At 44.0% G+C, this 12,669-nt stretch overlaps 1 protein-coding gene across 1 annotated transcript in view; it reads left to right on the top strand.

Moving 5' to 3' along the window:
• cadps2 (Ca++-dependent secretion activator 2) overlaps nucleotides 1–12,669 on the top strand; it is a 243,713-nt gene that overhangs the window by 134,306 nt on the left and 96,738 nt on the right. Inside the window, 4 exon segments of the mRNA XM_030054425.1 lie at nucleotides 6,236–6,302; nucleotides 7,578–7,686; nucleotides 9,724–9,863; nucleotides 9,865–9,925. Of these exon segments, the coding sequence (XP_029910285.1) occupies nucleotides 6,236–6,302; nucleotides 7,578–7,686; nucleotides 9,724–9,863; nucleotides 9,865–9,925 (377 nt within the window).

Genomic DNA, 12,669 nt, shown 5'->3' on the forward strand with positions numbered 1-12,669 from the left:
ATGGCAAAATTCACATCAGGTGTTTGATGCTCCAGCTCATCGAGGTCGTATCATTAGGGAACGGCTGCTGGAGACTGGGGTACCTCAGATGGAGTGGCCTGCACTTTCTCAGACCTGAATCCCATAGAAAACCTATGGGATCAGCTGAGTCGCCATGTAGAGGCTCGGAGCTCTGTACCCCAGAACCTCAATGTCCTGAGGGCCGCCCTTCAAGAAGAGTGGGATGCCATGCCTCAGCAGACAATAAGTCGACTTGTGAACAGCATGAGACGTCGTTGTCAAGCTGTAATTGATGCTCAAGGGCACATGACAAGTTATTGACACTGACATGTGTTTGTTGTGGTATATCCACCACTGTTGTTGGCTTTTGTTTCAAGAAATTGTTTGAGATGAGGAAATCACCAGTGTATGCTTCTACTTAAATGCCCTACTTTCATGATATAATATCACTGTAGTGTGAACATTTTACATTTTACATAAATTTCACCCAAAAGCCAAATATCCCTAACTTTTTGTGAGTAGTGTAAAATCAACATACAGTATAAAATATGTCAGTGTGTGTGCCGGGTTCCCACGGGTCCTGGGATTTCTGGATAGTCAGGGAATTTTGAAATCAGTCAGTCAGTTAAAATGTTATATTCATGGCACATTTCACACAATAGATGGGAGTCTGTGGGAGTCAAAGTGCTTTACACAGAATGAGCAAAGCAAGTTAAATTAGTTATAAAAAATACACACTGACAAAAAAAGTGGAAGTTAGCATTGTGTGTGTGTGTGTGTGTGTGTGTGTGTGTGTGTGTGTGTGTGTGTGTATCTGTGTGTGTGTGTATGCAAGAGAGAATCGTGGGGTGGGGAGGGGGGGGGGCGGGGGGTGTTTTTAACATGTAAAGCACTTTGTGCTACATTTCATGTATGAAAAGTGCTCTTCAAATAAAGATTGATTGATTGATTGATTAGCTAAAATGTGAATTAAAAAGGGAAGTCCACTCTGTTCATCACATTATCTTCATCTCCCATGCAGAATAAAACCAAATATTTAACTTTAATTAATAATACCTCTGATTCTGAAGTGTGTATAAAAATTTGGTCATGAAAAATTAATATCGTGTTCATTTAGGTCATAAAAATCCAGTGTTTCAGAGAGTTTTCTGTCTGACACAGTGGGAAACCCTGTGTGCGTCGTTTTCAAGTTTCTCCAGCAGAGGGCAGCAATGCCTCATTTTCAAACCTGCAGGATCAAAGCTGGTCTACACCTCACTGCTGATCATCAGTGTGGGAGACATATTGATGATTATTGATGATCAGCACACCTGCCACTCGGCGTGTGTCAGTGGCTTTAGAGACGTTTCAAGTGAAAACGTTTTAAAAAAATATTTTTAAGTGACGTTGAAGATCAGATGGCTGCAGGTCACAGGGACAGCGCTCGGCTAATTAGGGAGGAAGCACCACGGCTGTGTGTGTGTGTGTGTGTGTGTTTGTGTGTGGAGGGGAATGTGATGTGAAGAGGCCCCCCCTCCCCAACTTCAGAGAGCCTCTTCAGATGGTAATTAACCACCTCAGTCAACCCCTCAAACATCTCTCTCTCTCTCTCTCTCTCTCTCTCTCTCTCTCTCTCTCTCTCTCTCACTCTCTCTCTCTGAGTCTCTGTCTTTAAAAGTCTGAAAAAGTGTCAGCATACTTCAGATTTAAAGCCTTGAAATACACACAGGTCACTCACTTTTTGTCCATCACAACTACTTATTTTGTTTTTTAATTTTCAAGTTTTTATGTAGTTATTACTCTCTCTCTCTCTCTCTCTCTCTCTCTCTCTCTCTCTCTCTTTGAGTCTCTGTTGGTCTTTAAAACTCTGTAAAAGTCTCAGAATACTTCAAATTTATGGCCTTGATAATGTTTAAAGATGCACACAAGTCACTCACTTTTTGTCCATCACAACTACTTTTTAATTTTTAATTTTTTAATTTTTTTTTTTTTTTTTAATTTTTATTTACCCTTTAGTGGAGATACAATATCTTTTACTCCAAGGAGTCCTGTTTAAGATAGAGGTAAAATAAACAAACAAATAAATAATAAATATGGAAATGGATGGAAATTAGCCATACGGATACAATCTCGCTTCATATTTACATTTTTTGTTTAAAATGTTCATTAATATGCACTGTCCCATTTTTTTTTTTAAATAAATAAATAAACTTAACCTTAAATAAATACACAAATAAATCTATAAATTAGTAAAAGTTTCATATTCAATTCCACATGAAACTGAAACAGAAAATAACAAAATAAAATAAAAAATAAAGTAAAAACACTAAAAAGAGAAATTAGAGAAAATGTGCAATGCATGTAGAAAAATCAATGAAGTAGTTTTTTTTCTATTGTGATGTGACTTTGCGTTGTATTTGCTGCAGGGTTAAGACAGTTTTAATTGTACCACGTTTTGACTTCGGTGGCATTGCTTTTTCATTCTTTGTTTCCTGTGTAATAAAAAATGAAACGATATGAAATGAACGTCAGATCAAGGTCACATGAAACAGAGGCAGGTTTCCTTCAGAGCTCCTTCTTTGTAAAAGAACAAAACAAAAAGGCTTTAGAGGTAATAAATGAAGGCAGAGTTTGAAAAGCAGGAGGTTTTCTGCGGCTCGTCCGTGCTCGTCCGTGCAGAGCGAGCTCCAGGTGGATTTAAAAAGATCTGAGCAGCTCACAGATCAGGAACATGAGCAGGCGGATTTACAGCATCAGCCAGCGACTTGGAACATGTGGCCTTTTTACCATGAAACCAGAAACCAGTCTGCACAGTCATGTCTGAAATCCAGATCATCACAAAAATTAAAAACGGCAAGAAAAAAAAAACTGGAGTAAATTAAAGTAAAAATCTCAGGATGAATTTGACTGGCTTCCCTGTGATTGACATTGGAACGATGACTCAGCCTTTGTAGTACAACACTTAAAAAAAAAAAAAAAGAAACAAAAATCACAATACCGTGCCACAGTATGCATGGAATCAGCAGCCCAGCATCATAACTTGAATTGAGGTGGGAGGTGCAGCCCTGCTGGTTACCGTGGCTGCCCAGAAACACCTGACACCTGGGAGTGTTGAGATATTTATTATTTATTAGCAGTACAGCGAGGATCCTCTGATGCCTTGTGCATATTGTTTATTCCCCCAAACATTTAACTGCTAAATTACTAATACTGTTACTGCTTCTGTACACTATATACTGCTATTACTGCTGATATGCGGTATAATACTGCAACTGGTACATCTTATAGTACTAGTATTACTACTGTCAATATGAACAGCTTTAATCTATTTGTCAACTTAAACATCTCCATCTCACCAAGTCATTTAGTTTCATCTTAAGAGTTCAAATCTTGTTTTTCTTCCAGCAGGGTAAAAAAATTGCCACTGGGATTAGATAATCCCATTTGTTTCCAACGCTAATCAACTTGTCTAATGAATTTTCCCTGTATCAAGTGCCATTTATTCGTTTCTGTGTTATTTATGTATTCATGTATGTACAATGCACAGTCAACCTGAATACTACTGTGTAATACAATCGTCATGGTGTTTGTAGCTGATGCTTATTTGCAGCACCGACACGTAGAGGGCTTTTTTGAAAATAAGAGATTAAAATGAAAAAGAACAGAGGGTAAACTGATTACAGTAAGATGCAACAAAACACATTTAGCAGTGACACAAGTACAGAAAATTAGAAAAGGACACAGTTGTGAACTCGGGGAAGAAATGAGTACAGGGTTGTTGCTTAAGGACTCGGGGTTTGGTGTCTCTCCCACAAATGCTGAAGTTATCAAATTTGAAGTGATCAGTTAGAGGAAAAGCTGTTTTAGCAGAATGAACCTTTAGAGGTGCTGTGGTGGATCTGCAGCCGCTCTGCAGGCTCCTCACGCAGAGCGAGTCCCTTCAGACATGTTCTTCACCCCGAGTGGCTGATCTGCCTCGTTTCAACTGATTTATACTCGTTCCCAGGAAAAAAAAATCCAGAAACAAGTGAGACAGCTGCATTGGAAACAAGTGGGATTATCTCATCCCACTGGCACATTTGTTTTGTTTTGTTTTGTTTTGTTTTTCCTTGTTTGAAGAAAATAAAACTTGACTTTTGAAGATGGAGGCCTTCATCTCTTGCTCCGTCCTGCTCCTCTGAGCTCAGCGGCGCCCGTCCTCTTTTCGTTCCTCGCTCCGCCTGTTTCCCACCTTTCTCTTTGTGAGTCTTGGGGTCCCATGTGTGAGGGGGACCCCCACCCCCCCACCCCCCCCACCCCCACCCCCAACACACACACACACACACACACACAGTGCTAACAGCCTTGTGGATTTGTCCCAGGCTTCACTATAAGACTCTGTTACAATAATGAACAGAGGCCTGGTGGGGTCAGGCAGCCTCGTTAATGCACACACACACACACACACACACACACACAGTCAGAAACTGTGGAGGTGCAGTTGCAGTGATCCTCCAGCAGGGGGCAGTGTCAGCTGGGGCTGCAGCAGGGCTCCTCATGTTCCTGCTGTCTGCCTGCCCTTATGTCTCAATCAGCAGCTGAACTTATTAAAGTCACTCTGTTGTTTCCAGCACAGCGCCCCCTGCTGGACACTTCTCACATTTTGGTTATTTGATGATGTGATTTTTTTTTTTTTTAAGTAGTATTTTTATTATTTTTCATCTGCAAAGAAAACTTGGTGTACTCAGTGTTGCTCCTCAGATGAATTGGTTGACTTAGACTGACAGATAAATCCCTGATGTTAAGTGTAGCTGTTCTTATGTGTGTTTCATACATTTTGTTTTTTGTTTTTTTTTTTTTCTTATCTTCCGGGAGTCTGCTGTCCTCACAGCGGAGATGTTTTCTGCCTGGATATTTCCTGTCCTTGGAGCTGAGAGAGGAAGAAGTGAAATGCCGTCTATTTTACTCCTTGCTCTCTCTTGCTGAATGTGAAAACTGGATCTTGCCATAATTACAATAGGTGAATAAAAAAAAATAGCAGCAGGCAGCACGACTCGGAGCTGCAGAAGCGTGACCTGGCGGCGAGGTGAGGGCTGCAAAATGCCTGCAGTGGCTTCGGCGTTATTGGCAGCCAAGGCTGCGGTCAGCACCGGCCCTCGCCGCCCGTGCAGCTGAATAGAGCACTGAAAGCCTGGCGAGGTGTTGGAGGACGGACAGCAAATCATTTACACAAGTGGATGAATACTGCTGCCACATGTTAACCCAACTCCTAGAGAATGGCCCAGATTTGGCAGGCGGACCACATTCACGCGCTCCAGCCTTGACTGGAGGCCTTTTCTTAAGGGCAGGCAGCAGGGCTGAAGAAAGGGGTCTCGCCATCGATTGATTTTCCTCACTTGCACTTGCCTGTATCCCACGCTTTAGGAGGCCCGGGGAGCCGGCCGATTGATTGAGGGGCCACTTTGGTCATTCTTCCCATTTTCCTTCCCGTGCTGAAGACTTCCCTCAATGGGCTCCTCTGTCTGTGTCACGGCCTCTGAGCAGCTCGCCGGCCAACAATATGTTGTTGTCTGCACGCTCAGTTTGGTCAGAGATTTCAGCCGCTGCAGCTTGCAGGCTGGAGGCACGTCTGTGTTCACGGAGACTGAAAGGCGTTAATGAAACCTGCACAAATTCACTTGATTTCATTTAAAAAGAGACATGGAGCAAAAAGGCAATTGACAAATTATCAAAAAAAAAAAAAATGTAGAACGGTAGTAAAGAAAAGAAAGAAAGAAAAATGCAAAATTTGCAAAATATGCGAGAAGATGATCTTTATAATTGTTAAATTGATGTATTCATGTATGTCAGATCAGTGATTGTAGCTGAATGTCAGATTTCTTGTAAATGCATTTCACAAGCATTTAATCCTTTGAAACCTGAGCAGATTCACTTGATTTATTCCAAAAACATGGGAGAAATAAGCAAATTAGCAAGAAAGTAGGAGATGATGACCTGAAAATCACCAAAACATTTGTTTAAAAACTGTGCAAAAATGCACATTAAATAATTACATTAATGAATTTAAACAAATAGATTAAATTAAAATTTTAAATTAAAATAATAATTTAAAAAAAACCCCAGAAAAAACAGTAAAAACAAAAAATGGACACAGAAAATCAGTAAAACATCCCCATGTTAGGGTTTCAGAGTGTCTTGTGTTTTGTGACAGTGTGACTGGGTTGATGTGGCTCTCAGTTTGCAGCGGCTCATGTTGAAACACGGCTCTGTGTTGCAGGTATCTGTACGCCCTGGGACAGCGAGTGTGGAAACGCTGGAAGAGAAGATATTTCGTTCTGGTCCAGGTGAATGACACGAGACGACTCTCTCCAAGCCGCGGCAGATCAGACTAAATGTATTGATCCGGATGGGAAAGTAGGTCACTGCAGCAGAGAGGAGTAGAAGTGCTGCTTGGAGAACAAAGAGCACCACGATGGAGGGGAATATAAGATAAAAAAAAAAAAAAAAATCTCTGTAGCCAGTTGCCACTTTATGATGCTGATGAAATGTTTGTCCTGTGACAGCACGGTGGCTCCTCTCAGGCACAATCGGACTTCACGGTGTGTGTCGTCGACTGCAAACATTCACACTGTGAATCCAGTGAAATATTCAGACATCACTCCTGGCTCTCGAGGCACGCTTCCTTTTTTTAGCAAATAAAACTCATTTCCTCCTTATTTTTCAGCTTTTAATCAGTTAATAGCCCAGAGAGCTCAATTCTCCCGCGCCAAAAGAAATAGTTGTAGCTAATTAAAGAAAATCAGCTCACGTTAGATGGTTCTACTCGAAAAGGTTTTTACATCTCAAAAAGGTGTTTGATCACAAGTCGAACGCTCAGGCTGTAAAGTTAATTGCGTTTGGTCTCTGCGAGGCTCCGAGGTCTGCAGACAAAAGCAGATAATAAAAAATAAAAGATTTATTTGTACAGGTTCCGCTCAGCTCTTAGTTTCCTGCCACTCAGCCTTTACAGGGTCGAGTGCCAGAACTGTTAAATGATTAATCGATCAAATGATTGACCGAATGCACATTATGCACATTTATGTATATATATATATATGTGTGTGTGTGTGTGTGTGTATGTACATATATATGCATATATTTATATCTAGATATAGATATATATATAAAATTCTGTCTTTGTTAATGGTTATTCAGTTTAGTCAGTGTTGAAGTGATTCCAGCTTCACTGCGATCACTAAGATGCTCAGATAGTCTTTCCTGTCTCCACTCAGATCTTTATCAGATTAATGTTTTGTTTTTTTAGCTGCTGGTCAGACTGAAGAAGAGATCTGATGATGTCACTTTGGCTTCTGATCACTTCCCATCAGACTTTGCTGTGGTTTCCACATTTTATACATGAAATGATACTTAGACAAAGAAAACAGTCATTACTCGCTCACTGGGCTCACAGGAGTGCTTCTTGTATTTGTGGTGTCAGGGCTGTGTTGACCTTTGACCTCTGGTTTGAACTGAAGCTGATCCAGGCTGTACATCTGTCTGGGTTGGAGCGTCAGATGAGTGTATAGATGTCAAGTGAAAGTGTGTGTGTGTGTGTGTGTGTGTGTGTGTGTGTCTTGCAGGTCAGTCAGTACACCTTCGCCATGTGCAGCTACAGAGAGAAGAAGTCTGAGCCGCAGGAGCTGATGCAGCTGGAGGGCTACACGGTGGACTACTGCGACCCGCAGCCAGGTAGACACAGGGGCCACCACAGGGGCCACCACAGGGGCCAACACACAGGAGCCACCACACAGGCCCTCACAGGGGCCAACACACAGGCCCTCACAGGGGCCAACACAGGGGCCCTCACAGGGGCCAACACAGGGGCCACCACACAGGCCCTCACAGGGGCCACCATAAAGGCCCTCACAGGGGCCACCATACAGGCCAACACAGGGGCCCTCACAGGGGCCACCACACAGGCCCTCACAGGGGCCCACACAGGGGCCACCACACAGGCCCTCACAGGGGCCCACACAGGCCCTCACAGGGGCCACCACACAGGCCCTCACAGGGGCCAACACAGGGGCCACCACACAGGCCCTCACAGGGGCCACCACACAGGCCCTCACAGGGGCCCACACAGACCACCACACAGGCCCTCACAGGGGCCACCACACAGGCCCTCACAGGGGCCAACACAGGGGCCACCACACAGGCCCTCACAGGGGCCACCACACAGGCCCTCACAGGGGCCACCACACAGGCCCTCACAGGGGCCACCACACAGACCCTCACAGGGGCCCACACAGACCACCACACAGGCCCTCACAGGGGCCAACACAGGGGCCACCACACAGGCCCTCACAGGGGCCACCACACAGGCCCTCACAGGGGCCACCACACAGGCCCTCACAGGGGCCCACACAGGCCCTCACAGGGGCCACCACACAGGCCCTCACAGGGGCCCACACAGGCCCTCACAGGGGCCACCACACAGGCCATGCTCGCTGCATTTAGAAACATTTAGATTTGGGGTTTTTGGCTTTTATTTTTGTTTGCATTTTAATTTAGATTTTGTTTGTTTTTTTTATTTTATTTTATGTGTCTTTAATGTTTGTTATTTATTTTTATGATAATGATCTTATGATAATAATTGTTAGAATTTTATATCTATATCTAAAGATAGATATAGATAGATAGATATAGAGATAGATATAGATAGATATTTAGATTTTTATTTTAGTTATTTTATCATCATCATCATAATTATTATTGTTACTATTGTTATTGTTGTTGACGTATTTTTTTTGTTTTTAAATATTTTCAGTTTTTATTTGAATGAACAGGTACATCTTTCAGTGCTTCACACAGTAACAAAGGACATAAATACATCGAAACAAAAACAGGCTCATCAAAACTCCAGTAACAAAAAGACAGAGAGCCTTCAAGGTGTGTGTGTGTGTGTGTGTGTGTGTGTGTGTGTTTATTTATGTGTGTGTCGACCCCATTCCATCTGCATGAACTCCTCACACTTTAGCGTCTGGTTTGATTTGTAAAAAGCGTTTTCAACAGAAACGACCAGGCGAACACGGCGAGCGTCTGCAGAACACGGAACTACGAACTCAGACTTTTCCTCGTCTCCGATTCGTTGCAAACGGGGAGAAATTCGGGGCAGAGCGAGTAAACATCCGTGCCGCTCGTTTGTTTGTTTGCAGTGGAGGCTGGGATTAAAAGGTGATGATCCACTTCAATCCACTTCAGCGGCTCAGGTAGCCTTTTCAGACGCTCCCGCCTCCCGGCTGATGGAGCCTCAGTAAACACACCGCCGGAAAAACAGCCGGAAAAAACGTTGAGGCTGGAATGTAGAGAGGGACGGCCCAACTGTAAAGAGGCTTATGGAACCTGAGGAGGGAAAACCGCCTCAGTCTGACCTTTTTCTTACACTTTGCTACTCGGAGCTTTTTGTTACCGCCTGTCTGCCTCAGCTGAAGGTTAAAAAACAGGAACTGCAGCTTGTGTGTGTGTGTGTGTGTGTGTGTGTGTGTGTGCGCGCGCGTGTGCAGGCTGAAAGGGAGCCGCTGCCTGAAATGCTTCCATTTCAGAAGCAGAACACGGCGGTTCCTCTCAGGTCCTTTTCTGTTTATTCCAGAAAAAAAAAAAATCTCAGAGGTTTTCATGTGGCTTCTGAACTGCAAAAAGCTGTTTGTCTGTTGTTTGACAATGAAAAAAAAACAAACAAACAAGAAAGTCAGTCTCTTTCCTCCCCTCCCTCCCCGCTCCCGGCAGGTTTGCAGGGTGGTCGGGTGTTTTTCAACGCCGTGAAGGAGGGCGACCTGGTGATGTTCGCCAGCGACGACGAGCAGGACCGGGTGCTGTGGGTGCAGGCCATGTACCGAGCCACGGGGCAGTCCTACAAACCGGTCCCGCCCCCCCCAGAACAAGACCACCAACTGCCGAGGAGCCAATCAGAAGCCAGCGTCGCCGATCAGTAGGTTCTGCTCATACTGCACTTCCTGTTTTTTATTTAAGGTCAAACACAAACATTGGCTGGAGGCTGGATCGATGCAGCAGCCAAACAGGACGAGGGAACAGCGAACACACCACCACCAGCACTGCCAGTGTGTCCACTACAGTTTAAAATGTGGTAACATATGACTGTAAAGTAGGAACAGTTATGAGCCCCAGCCTTATGGAGTTGTGAAATATACCGCATGACAGTCTGTTTGTGTTTTGTAATTTTAACAGAGGAGAAAACCAACTGAGAGTAATGACCTGTGAGATGACAGAATATTCTGTGCAACAGTTTTATTTTATCTCCAAACCTCCAGCATGTCAGCTTTTCCAGAGCCAGAAAAAAACAACAAAAACAACCTTGAGTTCATCTTGATGAATGTGCATTTTTGAGTTTTATCCAGTGCAGCTTTACAGGGGATTTTATAAACCCAAGAGGTTACACAGTATTCTTGACCTGTCAAGGTAAAAAAGGTAGATTATTTATCATAGAGTATTTATTGTCCTCCAAAGATGAGTAGTGAGTTAAAATAAAACAAACAGACAAACAAACAAACAAAAAAAAAACCAGCAGATTGCACCTTTACACCTGCAGGACACAGTGTCAGAAAGCAAATAACTCATAATCCAACATAAATTCCATGGTCTGTCCAGCTCTTATCAATAGGAATATTCTTATATTTGTGCTTTTGCTTTCCGCCATGACTGAAATCAGAGGGCAGGGGTGCATTTATGTACTTTCGAAACGTGAGCTCACTGCAGTTAAAACAATCAAATTCACAGTATCGTCGTATTCTCAATATGTCCATGTCACTGGTACTTCTTGTCCTCTGGGTTATCAACAATCCAACTCGCGAATGTGATGCTGCTGGTCAGTGGAAAGTGACTGTAAACTTTGTTGTCAGACAGCCCCTGAACGCACCATCATATCCTGATCTCCAAAAAGTCCTGAAAACACAACAGTGCTGCTGCTTTTAGGAAAACTCATGTGGAGGACTTTACTGGGCTGATGGAAAACTGGAGTGAAGAAAGTGTGAAGGCTCTGAAAGTTCATGTTCATATCGTCGTGGAATGAATGGAAACCAGCGGGTTCACCAGTGGGATGAGATAATCCCACTGGTGAACAAGTATAAATCTGTTGAAACTAGACAGAATGAAGCAAATCAGCAACTAGGATCAAGAAAATGACACTCGATTCAAGAAAATTCTGGAAACAAGTTGATTAGCATTGAACTTGTTCAACAAAAGCAGTGAAAAAGATTTTTCTTTTGAGTTTGCATAAAGATTATTGTCTCATGAAATAAAAGCAGCAAGGAGGTGCTCTGCAGAACAACCTCAGTATTCAGTGTGAGGGTTTGTGTTTGGCGCAGTGTTAGAGAGAGAGAGAGAGAGAGAGAGTGTGTGTGTGTGTGTGTGTGTGTGTGTGTGTGTGTGTGTGTGTGTGTGTGTGTGTGTTGATGGGCTGCAGAGCCAGCGGCTCCACACACTCCACAGCAGGAGGCTAATCTAACAGGTTACGCCGCCCGTGTGGAACCGCTGCGTGTGTGTGGCAACACACTCCTGCCTCCCATCAGCACAAATGGAGGGCAGCATGCACACCTCGCCTCGCGGTGCACGTGGCGTTTTCTTCTCTTTTTTCTTTTTCTTTTCTTACCCGCTCCTGTTGGAATCGTCTGCTTCGTTAAGTGTCGGCGTGCTCGTCTGTGCCGCACGCCGCCTCCGACCAGTGGAGTATTGTGATATGAAGTGCATACTGGGAGCTGATTACGGTGTGTTTCTGTAATTTTACATCATGCGAGCCCCTTATCACTGCTGCTCGTTAGCGGTAATGGAACAGATAGAGCGGCTAATGGCGAGAGGTGCTGACATTCAGTTTGCTGGGAAATTGAAGGCGTCCCTGAAATAGCTCTTAACTGGGTGCTAAGTGCCGCTCTGGTTCCCGGCGAGTCTGCCTCCGTGTGTGTGTGTGTGTGTGTGTGTGTGTGTGTGTGTGTGTGTGTGTGTGTGTGTGTGTGTGTGTGTGGATGTAACGGGCTTGACAGGAAGTCCTGCTCGCTCTAATGATCATGATGGTGAACTTGCGTCTTCATCTACACATGCCCTGATGGCATTTCTCATATCGGAAACGCAGAGGTTAAATAAGCCTAATGACTGCGTGTGTACACACTGATGAGTACTTGCGTGTGCATACACACACGCACGCACGCACACAGTCTGCAAACATTCAGCATTTAATATGCACCATGCTCTGTAATCTTTCCTCACAGTAGACCTTCTCTCTCTCTCTCTCTCTCTGTCTGGAGGTTCAGTTCTGACGGAGAAAGCCGTGTCGCTGAACCACATCAGAAGATCGTTCAGGAAAACACATTTTTCTGCCATTCACACAGATCTGCTTCTCTTTGTTCCCGCGGCTCAGTGTTTTAGCTTTGTGTCGCTAAACGGCTCAGAGGCGTTGGTTTTTATCGACCGGCGTGTGTGAACAGATAATGAAGTTGTTTCCATGCGACTCTCGTGTTACTGACTCGTACATAACCACACCGCCACGCTTTACTGCAGTGTGTTGCTGTGGAGTCGCTGCTTCTCTGCCAGCGCTTGGCTTCTGTTTTGCCTGTCGGTTTGTCTTTGCTCCGCGCCGACGACAGAAAACCGAAGGAGTCTTCAAGCTGAGGGTTTGTGTTTCACCAGAAGACATGATGGACATGAGTAAAGACCACAGTCAAA

This window comes from Myripristis murdjan, chromosome 6 (genome assembly GCF_902150065.1).
Source record: "Myripristis murdjan chromosome 6, fMyrMur1.1, whole genome shotgun sequence".
Lineage (NCBI taxonomy): Eukaryota > Metazoa > Chordata > Actinopteri > Holocentriformes > Holocentridae > Myripristis > Myripristis murdjan.